The 19,372-nt window shown below is 37.2% G+C and overlaps 1 protein-coding gene across 1 annotated transcript in view; it reads left to right on the top strand.

The window, feature by feature from the left end:
* Nucleotides 1-19,372, top strand: part of LOC150090924 (uncharacterized) — a 186,191-nt gene that overhangs the window by 14,288 nt on the left and 152,531 nt on the right. Inside the window, exon 3 of the mRNA XM_090377745.1 lies at nucleotides 8,806-8,911. Within this exon, the coding sequence (XP_090233871.1) occupies nucleotides 8,806-8,911 (106 nt within the window). The remainder of the gene's footprint in view (nucleotides 1-8,805; nucleotides 8,912-19,372) is intronic.

Below are 19,372 nucleotides of genomic sequence, written 5' to 3' on the forward strand. Positions count from 1 at the left end.
TGGTTTTTAAGAGCATTAGCAACTAAGGCCATATTGCTCCGGGATATGCGGTGGTCATTCCCTGACCTTTCTACATCCTCCATATTTGGTGGTGACGGGCTTGAACCCCGATCTAATCCAGAAGCGTGTGCTATGCACTGCTGCTCCTGCCCACCTGGCTTTCCTTATCTAGTAATGCCAAAATGTTAGTCACCAACTCCGGCATTCTGATGGGTGTATATGAGAGTTTGAAGAGTAGGATAGATGCTCTCAGAGGAATTAAAATGGGGGCCCCCCTCAAGCTCTCAGCACCAGAGCTCACACTTGTGCATCAGGCAACACAGCAGCAATCTCAAAGGCAGAATGCGCTTGTCCAAACGGGAGGTGATTATAGTTGATGACTCTGTGTCAGGAAACAGGAAATATCTTGTGCAAGAAGAGGTGGAATAGGACCAGGGTATATCTGCAAGAGTAGATAACATTGTAGAGCAGATATCATATTCTAAGTGCACAAAAGGTAATATTGTTGTACACATTGGCACTAATGATATTAAATACTAGATCTGAGGACTTACTTAACAAGTACAGGGCAATGTTGGGAAACAGTTGTGAGTTAGGATTGAATTTGAATGTGTCTGCAATTCTGCCTAGACACAGTAGGAGGGAGTACAGTGGTACCTCGGGTCACGAACAAATCGGCCCACGAACACAATTTCTGAACAAATTTTGACTCGACCTGCGAACAATGCCTCAGTGCACGAACGCACAAACATGGCTTTGGCGGCATGTTTTCGGCTCGCGAACAGCATCAGTTGTACTCAGGTTTGCATGCTGTGAACATTGTTTGTCGTTGCGTTGTTCTTGATACAATTTTTTTTTGCTTTTTGCATTAAATTAACTCCCATTATAACTCCCAAGAAAGTGAAAAGTGTTAGTGAGAGTGGTGTAAAGAAGCCTAAGCGTATTACAGTAGAAACGAAGAAGGAAATAATACCTAAACATGAGAATGGTGTTCGTGTTTCTGATCTCGCCAAGCAGTACGACATGGCTAAATCTACGATCTGTACTATCATAAAGAACAAAGATGCACTACTAAAGACGGCTGATGTGGCTAAAGGAGTGACTATGTTAACGAAGCAAAGGTCTCAAGTGTTAGAAGAAGTAGAAAAATTATTGTTAGTTTGGATTAATGAAAAGCAGCTTGCTGGAGATAGTGTTAGCGAGGCGCTAATATGTGAGAAGGTTATACTTTTGCACGGTGATTTAGTGGCGAAAACGCCGAATACAAGTGATTCTAGCATTGACGATTTTAAAGCAAGTAGAGGCTGGTTCGAGAAGTTTTGTCGATGAACTGGAATTCATAGTGTTGTTAGGGTTGGAGAGGCAGCCAGTTCGGACAAAAAAGCAGCAGATGCCTATGTGGAGGAATTTGCAAACTTTATCAACTCTGAAGGTTACGTACCACATCAAGTTTTTAATTGCGACGAAACGGGACTGTTTTGGGAAAAAAATGCCAAGAAGGACCTACATAACCCAAGAGGAAAAGTCACCGCCTGGCCACAAACCAATGAAGGACAGGCTTACACTTTTATTGTGCATTAATGCAAGTGGGGATTATAAGGTTAAGCCTCCTTTAGTTTACCACTCTGAAAATCCACACGCTTTTAAACGCAATAAAGTGCTAAAGGGTAAACTTCCGGTATTGTGGAGAGCGAATAGCAAGGCTTGGGTAACAAGATTACTTTTTAAGGAGTGGTTGACTGAAGTTTTTACGCCAACTGTCAAGAAATACCTTGAGGAAAATAATTTGGTTATGGTCTGCTGGTTATGGACAATGCTTCTGCCCATCCTCCAAGTATGGAAGAAGACCTTGATGTTGAATACAACTTCACAAAAGTCAGATTTCTGCCTCCTAACACCACTCCTCTCATCCAGCCCATGGACCAGCAAGTAATTTCCAACTTCAAGAAGTTATATACAAAGGCTCTTTTTTCCAGGTGACCAACGACATGGATTTGACCCTGCGTGATTTTTGGAGGGATCACTTCCATATTCTCCACTGCATAAACCTCATTGACAAGGCATGGAACAATATCTCTAACCGCACGTTTCAATCTGCTTGGAGGAGACTTTGGCCAGGTTGTGTGCCTGATAGAGACTTCGAGGAGACAGATGTAACTCTAGTAAACGAGATTGTGACCATTGGCAAGAGTTTGGGCTTGGAGGTCAACGAGGAGGATGTAGTGGAGCTGGTGGAGGACCACAGACAAGAACTCAACACAGAAGAACTTGTGTTGCAACGTGAACAGATGAAAGTTATGCAGGAGGAGCACTCAGGAGAGGAGGAGGAAGAGATGGTACATGTTTCAAGTGCTGAGATCAAAGAAATTTGTAGCAAGTGGAGTGAAGTGCAGGTTTTCATTGAGAAGCATCACCCTAACAAAACTGTGACCAGCAGAGCAGTGGACATTTTAAATGACAATGTGATGTTCCATTTTCGGAAAATTATCCAACAAAGAAAAAGACAAATGTCTCTGGATCGTTATCTTGTGAAAACACCAGCCACCGAGCCAGCAATCGAACCACTTCCCAGAATACAAACAAGAGAAAAAACACCAGAAATGCCCGACGTTATTATGGAATGGGACTCTCCTTCGAAGGAGTAGTCTTCCTCCTCCTCTACCATCTACCTGTCCCAGCAACTATCAACCACAAAGGTAAAGTTATACTGTATATTTTATATTATATATTTTTGCCACACATAAATCCATAAAAACGTCAAAAAACAATATGTTTCTGGGGTGGGCAAACGGATTAATTGGATTTGCATTAATTTCAATGGGAAAAATTGTTTCGGTTCGCGAACGGAGTCAAAGAACGAATTAAGTTCGTGACCCAAGGTACCACTGTATATGTTGAGAGGCTTGTCAATCAGTTCAGCCCTGGAGAGAATCTGCAAGGCTCATGGGGTAGAATTTTTCTCAGATTGGTTTATGCTTGTTAACAGGAGAGACTTCTTCTATAGGGATGGGATACACTTGAATAGAAGGGGTGCAAGAATATTTGCTGATGCCATAGAAGCAGTGATAGGTGGGTCAGAAAATTGCTAGCCTGGTGGTAAACACAGATAATAGCTTAAGCAGAGCTGCTGATAGAGATGAAAGTGATTCATGCACCGCTACTGTTGGTACATGCAGCAGCCTGGAAAGCAAGGTGTATGGGACTTCAGCCCCTGCTGTGGATCATCATGAAACAAATAAATACATGGGCTGTGTTAGGATAACTAATGGTAAGAAAATGTGCATTTATATGTGCATATACACTAATGCTAGTAGCCCTGTAAATAAATTTGATGAATTTGAAGTACTGATTAAGTCACCAAATGCAGACATTGTAGGAATAGTTGAAACATTGTGTCATTCAGACATAAGTGATGCTGAATTTGAATAAGTGGAGTACAATGTACACAGGAAAGCCAGACAGCACAGGAGAGGTGGAGGGGTTATGCTCTTAATTAAGACTTATTAAATCTAAGGCAGTGCATCCAGTTGATATGGGTGATGAGTTAAATTTTGAGTTAGGTTGGTGTGATATAAGCACTGGGAAAACGAAATTGAGAGTGGAGTGGGAGTGTGTTAGGCCTAATGACTGTGATGAATATACCAAACAGCTATATAGAGAAATAAAGTGGGCCAGAAAATCAGAATGTCTCATAATGAGGGATTTTAACTTTGGAGATGTTGACTGGAATTAGTTGGTTGGTCACTCACAGACTAGCAAGATTTTTATGGAGTTCTTGGAGGACTGTTTTCTGCAGCAGTGTATTAGAGAGGTAACAAGAAGAACCAGTACTTTTGATCTGGTTATCAGCAATGTTCTTCATGTGTTAAGAATTTGCAGGTAAGATTCCCCCCCCCCCTGCCAGGTGGCAGCGATCACATCACAGTTTACTAATGTGAAATTTAATTAAAGACATAGCTACTGTCAAGGGTAATGGGAAAGGCTCTCTAAATACCATGCAGTGGGACCAAATGATGACATTACCAACAGCAAATTCTAAATGGTAAGTATTCAGGGAGGCAATCAAGAAAGCTACTAGGCTTTTCATACCAACGAAGAAATACTGTTCAAGGCCTAGACCTAAATGTATGTCAGGGGAACTATTGAATATGTGGCAGAGAAGAAAAATGCATGGGATGCATATAAGTTATCAGTAATAAAGTAGTCTGTAATCAAGTCACAAAGGAAGTTAGGCAAATTAAGGCAGATTTTGAGAAGTCTCTGGCAAAGAATGTAAAGAAAAACAGCAAAGACTTCTATGTGTATATTAACAGTAGAAGGAAGGGGTTGATGGCCCTGTTCTGGTTGCAGTCAAATTGAATAGGTGTTTTGCATCTATATTCATACACAAGGAATGCTTTAGGGAAGGGGATGCCAAAAGTGTATTGAACTCTCATGAGGAGCCAAATGTTGTGATAACTGAAAGAAAAGTGGGGGAGGAATTGTTGAGAATGGACATAAAAACAGCACCTGGGGCATATGGAATCTATCCAATTATATTAAGGGAGGCAGCAAAGGAAGTAAGCAAACCTTAGCCATAATTATGAGCATCCTTGGATTTGGCAGGGGAGGTTCCTATGGACTGGAGAAGTGCAAATATATCCCCAGTTCAATAGCTTAACATCTGTTCCAGTAATGCAAGACCACCTGGACAAGTATGTAATTATAGTGTACTCACAGCATGGATTTGTTAAGGGGCAGTCTTGTCTAACCAATCTGAGGTTACTATGATCCAGTGCCATGGAACTGGATGCAAAAATAATTTTGACATCATGTACTTGGATTTCAGTCTCAATGAAAAGGAATGCTTTTTATCTGGCTGAAAGATTTAATAAAATTCAATTAAATTAACTTATGAATCTCCTGTTTAAAAAAAAAAAATCACTTATCGGTAATAGAAAGAGGCGATCTTTGAAATCTAGTAACAGAAAGATAAAACTAGAAACCAAAATTTCACTAAGTTGATATACAGAAAGTGAACTTATTTCAAATGGAAAAATGTAGAAACAGTAGGCCAATAAAAAAAAAAAGATTGAAGGCCACTATTTTAAACCATATTCCAATGCTTCCTTGAATTCTTGCTTGATTTGCCATTTTTATATAAACTTTATTCCCCTTAAAAGACTAATCATATTTTATGAAATTTGAAAACTAAGATTTCAAGAACTTATCATGTGCTTTTTCAAGATCAAAATATCCTTAGCACATGTTACTGTTATGGTCCAATACTTTTCATTACCTTGTGTTAGTGTGACTATTTAATTCTAGCAATCATTTTTTGGGCTTACACTTGACTGTTCTTCCCAAAGGTTAGATTCAGAAATTCTTGTCTTCTCTAAAAACTTTCACAGGTTTTACTGCAGAATTTCTATTCCTACATTTTGCTGTACAGTAGTGTAGCTAATGGTTTATTCTGGTCTCCTAAAACTTTTACTTCCAAAAATGACATTCTGGATAATGTGATGCAAAACTTTCCCCCCCTCAAGATTTCAGGTCTAATTTCATCTATACCTGCTGAATTCTCGTGCTAAATTCTTGATATTTTCCATGAGATTTTCTACATCACTTAGAGAAACTGTATCCAAAATATCTCCTATTTCAATCATTTCTTCTTTGTAATGTCTTAGTATTAGACATATAAGGGCAAGGAAGCAAGACTTTTGTGTGCTAGCCAAATAAAAAAAAAAAAATAAAAAAAATGTGGCATATGTGCTAAGCACATGCAGTAGATGGTTTTATGTGAAAAATCCATTGCGTTTCTTTTAGGTATTTTAATAACAAAATATATCGATTACAAAATAAGAGCTTTTGTATTGTAGATATTTTAATAATTTTAGCTGGAAGACAAGATACAATGGATTTATGATAACTAGAGTAAGAGACATATACATGCAATTGCAATGTATCTAAGTGTCTCTGGAAAATAGCATCGATTGAGGTACCCAATCTTGTAGTTGAAATTGAGGGATTAGTGTTTAGAGTTAGATCGTTAGTGTAACAGTGTCAGTGAGGTAAGTATGGTGTTCCCATAGACTTTGGCAGTTGTGTGTGAGAGAACTGAGAGTTCTTTCTTATTGTGGATGAATTGGAGCAAGCTGTCCTGTCTTGTTTGTAGCCGATTAGTTTGCAAGCCTGGCAAACTCATTTTGTAAATCGATGGTGAACGTAGCATTTCTCAGGCCATGGTAGAATCTCTTGTCACTGGTTGGCAATATGATGTAAAGTCCATTGATGTCAGTTGTGTGACAGAGTAACATAAACTAGTTGCCCTTTTCGTATTCGTAAACCACTGTATCGAACGTGCTTCGATACAGTGACTTCTATATCGTCATTGCACAAACCTGTATGACAGCAAAGTGATTTCTTTTGGCACAGATTGTGTGGTTGTTCAAAGATATATTCGGGTTCGTCTTGCAAGGTGCACAACTGTGGGATTGGCATTGTTTGCTTGCATGTATCTAGGCACCTCCGTAGCCAGGTGGGAAGGAGCAGCAGTGCGTAGCACACACTTCTTGATTAGACCGAGGTTCGAGCCCGTCACCACCAAATACGGAGGATGTGGAAAGGTCAGGGAATGACCATCACATATCCCGGAGCAATATGGCCTTAGTTGCTAATGCTCCTAAAAACCAAATAACTAACTAACTTGCATGTATCTCACCACCTTTTTGTGAGCTTACTTTCCGATCTTAGACAAGGCGGTAAATTTGAGCCGCAATTGTTGTATCTATTGCTCTTCATTGTATTCGATCCTGGATAATTTACCCATGGCACCATTAGCAAAACCATATGTAATGTCCATGTTGGCAGAAGCAGATTTCTTGAAGTGGATATCTTAAGGGCAGTGTGCACTGTGGTTCCGTCTATCGCAACGGCACCCTAACAGTCGAAACAACACAGATGGGCATTACAATACCCATCTGTGTTGTTTAAGCAGTTGTATATTTTCATCAAGAGGTGAATCACAAACGTTTTGCCGCAACCAGCTGGGCCGGTCAAGGATAGCTGAATCATTTCACGATTGGGAGATAACAGCCTCTAAATTACATGCATGAGTAGAATTTTTGGTTTGTTGTTGGCCATTCACATTGTTACAAAAGTCCTTGTTGGTCATTAAGTTTCACATTTCTTTGCAATAGCACCAAGTCGATTAAGCATGGCAAGCTTTAGATCCTCATTCACCTTGATGTCTGGATGATTGTAAAAGTCTCGAAAGGGGTCTTATTCTCACAGTCGCGTAATAAGGCTATGCATGTCTTTACTTCATGCTTCATCAGGGTCGTCATTGTTTTGACACATTGCCTTACAAATTTCCATCGTTTTTTGAATGTTCATGTCTGATTCACACAATTTACTACACTGTTCTAGTATGAGCTGTTCATTGTCGTCGTAGATCTTGACATATGCCATCTCTGACAATATCTCTGTTTCCTCATTGCAAAATGGAATGTGCAGTGTTGCCATCTTGTACTTGTTGAGATCCTGAGCCATGTCATAGTTTCGATAGCGTATTATGTGTGGATACTGTCGTTTCTTGCAGATCCCATTAGTGCTGGATGTGTAATTTGTGATAAAGCATGACAGAGTAATACAATCCAAGTGGTTTGGTCTCTTCTTGTATTTGTCAAACCAATTCTCTTTCCATATGTCACACGAATCCTCCACAAGATTCTCTTTGTTGGACTTCCTCGCTCTCTGTCGCTCGATTGGTCAAATAGTGAGGATGTAAGCTACCACTGTGGAGCTCTCCGTCATGGTCTGATATATAACAAGTAACAGGCGACTTCTTGATTCGCAATCTCTATGCTGTTGATCGTAGTTTTCTCATGATTTCCAACTCCAGGAGCTCGTTCATGATTGTAATGATCTGTCACTGTAAATTGCTGAGCCCTCTGTTCTGTTCATCTTGTTCATGTACCTAACGACATGCACAGTGCAAGAGTATTCTTTTGTAATGAAATGGATGTCAGTGTTTGATTTCAAAATGTTACAAATGAACGAGTTGAATGGATTGCACCACTTCTCAGTTGACGTTTGAGAAATATCTTGGGCCGGTTTATGCCAGCTCTGAGCACATCCAAGGAATAGTAATAGGAGTTTATATTGTTTATATAGGATCCCTTCTTCAGGGCAAAAAGTTTGCCTTGAAGAAGGCATCAATGTCGGTGTAATCGTTATGCTCTAGACTTTGCAATATGTTCTTATAGGGAGCAGCATATTTTATTTCGTGTCCGTCTGTCTTAGGTGTTGGCACTAATACAGTGGTTGAGCGACAAGGCAAGAATGATGCTTCAAATCAATGTCACATTTTCAACATATGTTTTGTTGGTCCTTGAAAAGCTTTTAAGATCAATCATAGCCTCTCCTGTCCTGTGTTGGGTAAGTTATGACAAATTGTTTAGTGAATGATTAAATCTGCAAAGAACAAGCTACAGGTGATGAGGTCCTACTGTCACTGCTTTTCTATTAATGGAATGACCTTTGTTCACAATTTTTGGTTATAATCAGTTCTTAAATATAAGCATAAGTGGTATGTTTTGGTCACAGATTTCGCTTAGATGTAATAATAGTCTTAAAAATGTAAGCAGTTTTTCCTTATATTTTTTAAATATGTAGAATAAAGAGTAAATTAATAGAGAAAAATAAAATTTTCAAAGAAATTGGAAATAAATTTAATTCCCATTTACATTTTTGCTTATTATAACTTTATGTATTTCTGTGGAAAAACACTAAACATTTATTCATTTTTTATTTTTTTAAATCTAGTTTGCGGCTTAGAGTGAAAGAACTGGAAGCACTGAAATCTATAAATGAACATCTAGAAAGAGAAATGGAAAGATTGATGTGTTGTCATAAAGATACAGAAAATAAAGTGAGAAATTTTATTTTTTAAATGATAAACCATAGGAATACTCTTTGGGTTATATTCCCATATCATCAAGTAATACTGGTGTAATTACTAAGATGTTAAGTGCATTTTCAAGTTACTGTATTTAATATGACTTCTCGAACATTAAGTTGAAAAATAAAACTGTGTATTTCCTAGTTTTTTAGGTGCATTCATATCTATAAAGTGCTTGTTGTCTTTGTCACATCCTCTGTATATAACATCTCAACTCCCGGTGGACTGATTTTGATGAAATTTCATATTTGAATCTTAGAGTTGTCAAAATTTAATTAAAATCAGACTAACAGAAAATTTCCCTTTTTTAAAATAAAATTGTTATTTCTATATATTAATGGAAGTGTTTCAGAAGTTTGGGCATTACTTGATCATAAAAAGTCAGGTAAGGACCAAGACCAATTGCAATTTCAAAGCTTTGCCCCCCCCCCCCATCCTTCTGTATGATCTAGTCCCAACAGAAATTTATATAGAGTAATTGTAAATAAAAATGTCAACAATTCATTGTTTAACTATAGTTTTGGCAATTTTAACATTAGAGTACTCAATTTAGTCTTTGAGGTAGCAATGCTATTCCTAGAAAATGCTAATGATGCTTTTTCCCATAATCATTGATTTATATAATTTAGTGATTTATATAATTTATTTTTCACATTATTCACAAATGATGCTATTACCAGATAAAGTGTATTCGTGCCAAACGGCACCAGGGGTTTATCCCATCTCCGCACAGTATACATTGTCATGTGAAACAGAAAACTGTTGAAGCCAGAAATTTAAAAGTGTGTGGATATTGCATATGTGTAGCATCGTGTACCATTGTTCATCTGGTCATTTAGCCATTGGATCCCAGTTGGGACCCAGTGTTGCCCACCAACAGATAGTGAGAAAAATAAAGCCATGTTATATGCACTGGGTGATCACTGAATTATGACCACTTACCTAATATTTCGTAGGTCCTCCTTTTGCCATTAGTACAGCAGCTATCCGACATGGCATTGATTCAACAAGACATTGGAAGCGTTCAGAAGGCATAGCCAACCAAGCTGTGTGTAATGTGCCCAGCAATGCAGGTATGGAAGTGATTGGTGAATCCAGATGCCTGATATGCCTTTCCGTTGTGTCCCACAGGTGCTCTATGGGATTGATATCGGTGGGAGTTTGGAGGCCAATCGATATGCTGGAAGTCAGAACTGTGTTCCTCTTACCATTCCTGCACAACAAGTGCCTGATGGCTTGGCACATTGTCATCTTGGAAGACACCATTGCCATTCTGGAAAAAGTGTAACATAGTGGTGTGTACACAGTCAGCAAGCAGTTGCCGATAGTGGAGACCACTGATACGCCCCCTCCGTAGCCAGGTTGGCAGGAGCAGCAGTGCGTAGCACATGCTTTTTGATTAGACCGGGGTTCGAGCCCATGGCCACCAAATACAGAGGATGCAGAAAGGTCAGGGAATAACCACTGCATATCCCCAGAGCAATATGGCATTAGTTGCTTATGCTCCTAAAAAAAAAAAAAAAACCCACTGATACATTGTTCCACATGCACCAGGGTCCAAGTTCCTGCCAATGAAACATGCCCCACACCATACAACCGCCTCCACCAGCCTGCACTTTTGATACCATGCATGATGGATCAAGAGCCTCATGTTGTTGACAGCAAATCCGTACACGACCATCACACCTTCTTCCTGTCTTCTAACGTCCAACTTGCTTGCTCTTTGCACCAGGTGAGTCTTTTACGCTGATGAACCTTGGTTAGGAGAGAATGCCATAGGGGTCGTCTGCTGGTATAGCCCATGCGTGCGAGCGTCATGCCAGATATTGTTATGGGTTTGCCCATTTTGTATTAAGCAGTCAATTCTTCAACAGTGCTGTGCCTGTTTGCCTGTACGAGTCATCAAACCCAGCACTCACCTCTAACATCAACCTTTCGCTGACCTTTGCAGTTTTGCTGTTGGGTCGTTGTTTGACCATTTTGATTCCAGTCCTGGTACACTTTAACTACGATGGCTCTCGAACACCCCACAATCTGTCCTTTATCAAAGTCCGATAAATCCTTCCTTTTACCCATCATGCTCGGAATTTTAATACCTACTGAACCACTGACACCTTATCTATGCTATGCTATGTAGGTCGACTAACTGTGCACTCTTGTACCTCACGTGGTTAACGGGTCGCATTCAGGTTTCATAGGGGTGGTCATAATTCAGTGATCACTCAGTGTATATGCATGTTAAAAGAGAAGATATGTATACCAAAATGCACAATTTGTATTTATAAAGTGCTGTACAGATGTTAGCATTGTATTATTAACTTAGGCAAACATACTGTACATATAACATATACTCCTGTGGAAAAGGCCTAAGTTTGATGCTGTCCTTATCTGAAGTTGAGCAATACTTTGTTGGGACTGAGGAACTTTTGAGGCCTTTTGGTCACACCATGCATTAGTTTATCCCAGTCAAGGGTTGCATGCCCCCACCCCAGGCTCTTATAAACTGAAACATAGAATATATTGTGCAGTTTATAAAATAATATAATGATGCCACATAGCTTTAACCACCTCTGCAGTTATTCTAAATAGTTATAGCATTTTTTTTTTTTTCCACAAAACAAGTTTGTGGTAGTTATAGGCTAACATAATTATTTTCTAGTAACTGATGATGGCTATCAGTTTTGTCTCTCCTCTACAATTTGAAATTCATTTATAATATCTTCATTAAATTCCATGGGGAATCAAATTTTCTGCTTTTCATAAAGCAATATTAGAGTTTGTCTCCACCTCGGGAAGTTGTACAATGAATCTGTAATGGCCTCATTTGCAATATTAACGACATATTCTTTGTTCAGTAAATAAATTAATTTGCTTCCTCCTCAATCCAACTGCTAATTGCTGGAAAATGAATTATTTTTCCATTTAGTTCCCTTTCTTAAGTCTTTAATTGAGAAACCCAATATTTCAGTCAGGTTTCCATCTAGAGGTTTGTCATCTCTATTCATCTGGTCTCTCACTGTTCAAGGGATGTTTTATTGTCTGGTAGCAGCCATTGATAATTCTAATTTTGTTCTTTATAGCCTTCTTTATTACATTTTGCCTTAGTTTTCAAGCATTTCTGCCCCATTGTATTATAATCATATGAACCTCTATTATTTATTTTTTCATGACAGAAAAAATTAAAAATAGAGGTATACATTATTATAACTAATATAATATTTTATTAATGTTTTAGTTAGCCCAATAGTGGAGTTGGAAAGGAACATAATATAATTCTCTGACAACCAAATGGTGGTATTTCCCTAAATGCCATTTTTTAGTGTAAAGCAAGAAATACCATATCCAACTTTATGCTCACCTGACTTTTGAACAACACAAATCAACACAAGGTATAAACACTGACCAAAAAAATACAAACCTTTATTAAGGCAGTCACAGACAGAAGAAATGCAAATAAATGTGAATAAATGCATATAGATGCAAAGAAATCTGTGATGTGGAGTGATGACATGTTGCTTAATTAAGTATAAAGACTGCACAGGCTATTCGACTGCAGTAATCAAAAACCAGAATAGGGAAAATATGATCTGTCAGACTTTGAAAAAGGTCTTATCATGGGTGCATGTTTATCAGGAGCCACAATTCAAGAAACAAAAGACATAAATTGTTTTTCAAAAGCATCCATCTCAAAGTTTTTAATGACTGGAAAGCAAGCAGTCTTTCCATATGCATAAATGTGGCAGGAAAACAATACCTCAAGAGCGAAGCCATCATACTGTAAGGAGGACTGTACAGAAAAATAGGACATCCAGTGTGCAGCAAATAACATCTGAATTCAATCAAGTCTAGAACTTCTCTATTTCAACCTGTACCCACAGGAAATTGACCAATCAGACAAATAGGCTATTAGCAGTTGCTTGCCTGTTTGGAAGCCACTTGTTTCAGAGAAAAACAAAAAAAATCTGCTTGCAGTGGTGCTGAAAATGTTGTGATTGGACAATGGAACAGTGGAAGAAAGTTGTAGGGCAGACAAATCACAAATACACTTTGTTTTGGACTGATGGTAGGCACAGTGTGTGACAAGAATCTCACAAGGTGAGAGACCGTGCTTGCCTTGTTAAGACAACCCAGGCATCTTTTTGGATGGTATCATGGTTATGGGGAATGTTTTGTTGGCACAAGCTGGGTCCATTGATACCAATGGATGATCAAATATCATCTGGGAGTACCTGAATTTTGTATCAGATCTACTGCAACTTGCAATGTCACACTTTTATACTGAAGATGATGACCACTTTATGGATTGACAATGCAGCAACACATTGTGCCAGAATGGTTCAGAGAATATGACATGAATTTCTTCCATCTTCCCTGGAACCCACATTCACCTGATCTCAGTCCTCTTGAGAACATGTGGGATATGCTGGAAAGAGAGAGTTATTTGGCAATTAAATCCTTTTCCTTCAACTTTGTCACAGCTATGTGACATTTTGCTTGAAGAATGGTTACAATTAGACCAAAATGCAACAAAATACCTTATAGCAGTGGTTCCCAAACTACTTAGATCTATGGACCCCTTCAAAAAAAAAACTTCACGGACTCCTTCAAAAATGAAAAAAAGTATCTATTATATATACACACACGTATTAGATACTGAAACAATATATATACAGGGTGCAGAGAAACTCTACCGACAAACTTGAACAGTGATAGAGGGTACCAAATGAAACATTTTTTGTCAAGTAAACATAGGTCGTAAATGATTCGTTATAGCAGCAGAAGCTATTAAAGGGTTGTAAAAATCGAACAATACATTCAGTGATTTAATGTCATTTAATGCATACAAATCATTTGCTGTTGCACACAAAATAGAAAAACACAATCCATAACACAGTACTCGAATGTACGACTACCATCAACATTTAATGTATGCATGCATTGAGAGGTCCTTGGAGTGGTGCATATCTGCCGCTAATAGCATAAACGAGTAATGTCATTTTATGTTCAGTACGGGTACAAACATGGAAACGGAAGAGAGGCTCGCAGGATTTATTAAGAACGCTTCCTAGGCAGAAGATTGCCTCACCACACAACATTTGCTGCAATACACCAAAGATTGTGGGATAGTGGCTCTTTCGGTATGAATATGCATGATACTGGACGTCGACACACTGTTAGGACACCCTGGTTTGAGGAACAGGTTTTGCAAATCTTCGCTAATACTTCTACCATCACAAGTGCCGTTGCATGCTGATTGGGTGTGCAGCTTTGTTTGGTGTGTGATGTGGTGCATGAAGCCAGACTACATCCTTTCCGATGCCAGAAAGTGCATGCACTAGAACTTGCTGACTTTGCCCACTGTGTCGAGTTCTCCCACTGATTTTTACAGGAAATCAACTTGCAGCTTGATTTTGCCAACAATGTGCATTACACTGATGAGGCATGTTTCACCCAAGATGGATTGTTCAACAGCCGCAACAGTCATGTGTGGGCAGAGAATAATCCCCATGCAATGGTTGAACATGGCTACCAACACAGGTTTAGCGTCAATGTATGGGCTGGCATTGTGGGAAACGTTTTAGTTGAACCATACATGTTGCCTGCACTTTTAGATGGATGACTTTGCATTTATAGAGCAAACTCTTCCAGGGTTGTTGGAGGATGTTCCTCTGATTGTCCGAGCACAAATGTGGTTTCAACATGATGGTGCACCACCACATTTTCACAGACGTGTACGCACACACACTTACATACAACCTTTCCAGGCAGATGGATTGGTCAAGGTGGACCTGTAGCCTGGCCAGCAAGGTCGCCTGATCTGACTTGTTTGGACTTTTTCTTTTGGGGAAGCATGAAGACTCTTGTATATGAAACGCCAGTGGAGGAACTTATAGCACGGATTGTCGCAGCAAGTGCAGAGATACAAGACAATCCTAGGAACTTCCAACGCCTACAACATTCAATGATGCGTTGGTGTGCATTATGGTCACCCAGTTTGTGAGCACTTCTTATGAATTGTTTTTTCTATTTTGTGTGCAACAGCAAATGATTTGTATGCATTAAATTACTGAATGTGTTGTTTTGATTTTTACAACCCTTTAATAGCTTCTGCTGCTATAACGACTCATTTACGATCTATGTTTACTTGACAAAAAATGTTTCTTTTGGTACCATCTATCACCTGTTCAAGTTTGTCAGTAGAGTTTCTCTGCACTCTGTGTATATATATATATATATATATATATATATATATATACACACACACATACATACATACAGATACTGAAAAAAAAATATATATATATATATATATATATATATATATATATTTGATACTGAAACGAACATTTCTACTATCCTACATCTATTGCTATTTTTTTTTTAAAATACTTTTCCCTTCCCCATCTGCAATTTAATACCTCACTCTTATACCATTTGCTTGTTCCAAATTTATTTTTAAAATACATTGATTTTTTATCTAAGGAACTAAAATTAAATCCTACACTAAATTCCACATATTTATATTAAACATATTGATATTAACCATTTTTATCCCAACTCGATGCTTATATTAAACATATTGATATTAAACTTTTTATCCCAACTCAATACTTATTTTTACCTAAATAAATTACACTGCGTTGAGACTAACTTTTCCATACTGTATTAGAAAGTGCTAATTTCATTTCATTCCTTTTTTGGCCTTTCACTTTTCTTCTACTACTATGGACAAGTATAGAAACACAGTTCCTGATACATCGTCAGGTGTAGCCCCCTGATAAAATACCTGATCATGTATCAATATTATTTCAGCTGACATCAGATCAAGCATTTTTTGCATTACCTATATTAGACCTTTTACTAAAATTGTTTCTCCCCCATATCTGATGACAGCTATACCATTTTATATTATTTTCATTTTTATTTGCATTTTATTAATATTTTGTTGTATTAATTTTAGTTTTCGGTCCCCCCACTTTATATTGGCTTGTCAATTCAGCCCATAATTTACTTAATTCATCATAAACTCTAGAATATTAACATTCTTTCACCTTTCACTAATCTACTACTTTTCTTTTTATACTTTCCTCACCCTTATGTAATCTTGTGTAACTTTCACATCCATTTATACTTACTTAATTTAATTTAATATTAATACAAATTGCATATACTCTTGCATCCTTTAATGCTGCTTTGCTTTTAGGTGCATCTGTTGTACCTAATTTATTAATCTTGCTTTCACTGAAATCATTTCATCTACTCCTTACCTCTTTTCTATGTGACTCTTTAAACTTTTCTTTTAAAGAGTTACATCGAAAACCCATATATATATATGTTTCTGTATGTATGAGCACTGGGTTTTCTGAAAAGAAAATTCAAAGTTTTATGTTTAAAACAACTCAACTTTATTCTTATTTTTACATAAATATATGATAATAACTTTATTTATCATCAATCTGCTATACATAGAACAAATAATTTGACCAGTTCTGACCAGAACTGATCTATGGACCCCAGTTTGGGAACTGTTGCCTTATAGAATCATGCTCTTCTGCATGATTGCTGTTATTTGGAACAAAAACATCTTAATTTGATACTGAATAAAGGTTTGTATTATATTTTTGGCCAGTGTGTTTATTACACCACCAAGAGGTGAATATCTTATATAGCAGCATAAAAACTGCCATACACAAGGCTGCTAACAAAGCTCTAGGCCTAATAGATCACAAATATAAACAACAGTATTGGTGGAATGAGGAGATGAAGTGTATTTAGTGTCTAATGGCACCAAGGGTTCCCCATCTCTGGTTGCTTTCGTTGTAGGTGTAAGACAGTATCCTATCAAGGCCAGAGGTTTAAAAGTGTATGGATATTGTATATATGTAGTGTTATGTATCATTTTTCATCTGGCCATTTAGCCGTTAGACCACAATTGGGATCCAACGTTGCCCATACTTAGCCTCGTGGAAGCAGACTAGGTACTCAATAGCTCTATTATTTTACTCTGGCAGGCCCTGCCACCCAGTTACCTGAGATTTCAGTGGCTAGGGCCTATATATATTTTTTATTTATTTTTTTTTTTACTTTTACTTTTACTTTGACTAATGATCATCCTTTACTAGGTTTGGCCTCGTGGACCAGTTATGGCTATTATAGGGTTAAGTAGCTACCAGCTTATCCAATATGAAATATATTTAATCCATATCTTACCTATTTTACCAATTGTACTTAAACTATACAAAAAATAATAAGACTGATGTAATGTTCTATCTAGATATGTATAGATGGCATTAATCAGTTCTTGTTTAGTTTACTTTACACAAGATATTTACTTTACATAAGATATTTATTAATTTTCTATTTTATATATATATATATATATATATATATATATATATATATATACATATATATAAAGGGGTAAATGCTAGGAAATAGAAAGGGCCAAAAAGTTTATATAAGAGTGATTTAAATTTAGACATTTTTTAAATTTTAATAAGTTGTGTGGGGCTTATGTTGGTGGGTTAGGCAGAGTAGGGGGGAACTGAAGACTGGGGGAAAAGGCAGAAGTATGGGGACGATAGAGAAGATGACCCAGAAGATCAGTGAGGCAGGTCCATGCCTTACCAGGCAAAGAAAGGGGGACAGCAGGGGGGGAGAGGAAACAGAAAAACTAGATGCCAAATTTTCAGCATATTTTTTTTCAGTTCTTGTAGAGGTTGTAGGTCCATTTACAGTTAAGTACCCCTCCAGCCTCCCCCCCCCCCCTCCCCATTCACACACAAACATTCAATAAATTTCAAAAAGCTGCTCCTGTTCTCAAAATTTCAGAACTTCAGGATATTCTTTGGGATTTGTATAAGAAATTTCATGTTAGTAGGTTAATCCATATTTGCTCACAGTTACCCATCACAGGGTGATGTTTTGGTCAAGGCTTCAGTACAATATACAAGTTTTCAACCCCCAAGGCACATTATTTGATAATTGAATTCACCTTTAATGTAATGTAGTGCACACATTACCTAACTTATTCAATAATATCATTGATTATTGACTTTAATTTTTTCAGTGCTCTTAAATTTATTGAAGAGCTTCATAAATCTGCATGGCTTTTTCTGTAGAAAGTTTTAAAATATTCTGGCCATGCCCTACAGAAATGTATAGCATTTTTTGTGTTAAATCTTTGTTTCAGTGCCTAACAAAAAAAAAAAAAAAAAAAAGCAAGCATGACTCCATTTACACATTCAGTTCTTGATACTTAATATGCCAAATGAAATACCCAGTGACTATCACCATTTTGCTATCTGGTCTCACATTTTCTGTTGTCAACCTTATTTAAGTTTAGAACTTTGAAATTATAAAATAGCTAATGCTGTTTTGGCCTTTGGAAAATTATTAACACTTACTTGTCTCTCATGCTTTTTTTGTCAGCAAGGTATAAACCATCTACTAAATACAATGGCTTTAATGCTCAAAAGAAAAATTTTGCATTCACTATGAGTTCTTTGTACAGTATTTTACAAACTTTTTAACCAATAGTGCAATACTGTACAAATAACTGAGGGTGAATATTAAAAATGATAAAACCTTCATTTGGAAGCAAATTTATTTATTTCATTTCATGATGTCAGACAGATACACATTTTGATAGCTGGCACACTGAAAAAATGCTCAACTTTAGCCAAGATTGTAAAAGCTAGTCTTGCCCTTTTCCATATTAGTGCAGATGTAGAATGAAGTTTTTACTTGTATTATCAGTTAGTTATGGCCGAATAAAGTTGCAGTAAAAGTTAAATTTAAACGTGAAAGTGATTGATAGTGATTCTCTCAGCAATATGATAACAAGCCAGAACTTTTTTCTTTTGTTAGGAAATTACTAAATTGTTTGCAGATTGCATACAAAGGATATAACTCTCTTGAAAAGGAAAGACAAGCTAAGAAAGAAAGAAACAGTGAAGAAAGCAAAAGAATTAGAGCTAATGAGGGTAATTAAAGCAAAGTGGATGGGAAAAAATAAGGATAAAATTATAGTCCCCAAAATTAAGGGGGTAAAATACAAAGAAAGAAGTTTAGATGCGCTTATCAGAAACTTTTAGATAAGGCTAACAACACAAAAAAAAAGTATGTAAGGGAGCATTTTACAGGAATCAAATTGACACAAACTGTAATAGGAGTTATGAAAGGCTGAAGAAACCAATGAAAAGAAAAAGGCTGAAGTGCAAAAAATGTGGAGAAAGAGAATTGATGTAATTACTACTTTGATTTAAATAAAAAAAAAAGTTAAGATATTTGTTGCTGATTTTTAGGCATGTTTGTACACACACAAAATGAGTAATAAAGTAATAGTAATAGAGGCATATGATGCAAGAAAGCAAGCTTATGTAGATCAGCCAAAAAAAAAACATTTCACACATCCATTCCGTCTAAATG

This window comes from Mastigoproctus giganteus, chromosome 1, assembly GCF_048544385.1.
Source record: "Mastigoproctus giganteus isolate SK-2022 chromosome 1, ASM4854438v1, whole genome shotgun sequence".
Taxonomy (NCBI): domain Eukaryota; kingdom Metazoa; phylum Arthropoda; class Arachnida; order Uropygi; family Thelyphonidae; genus Mastigoproctus; species Mastigoproctus giganteus.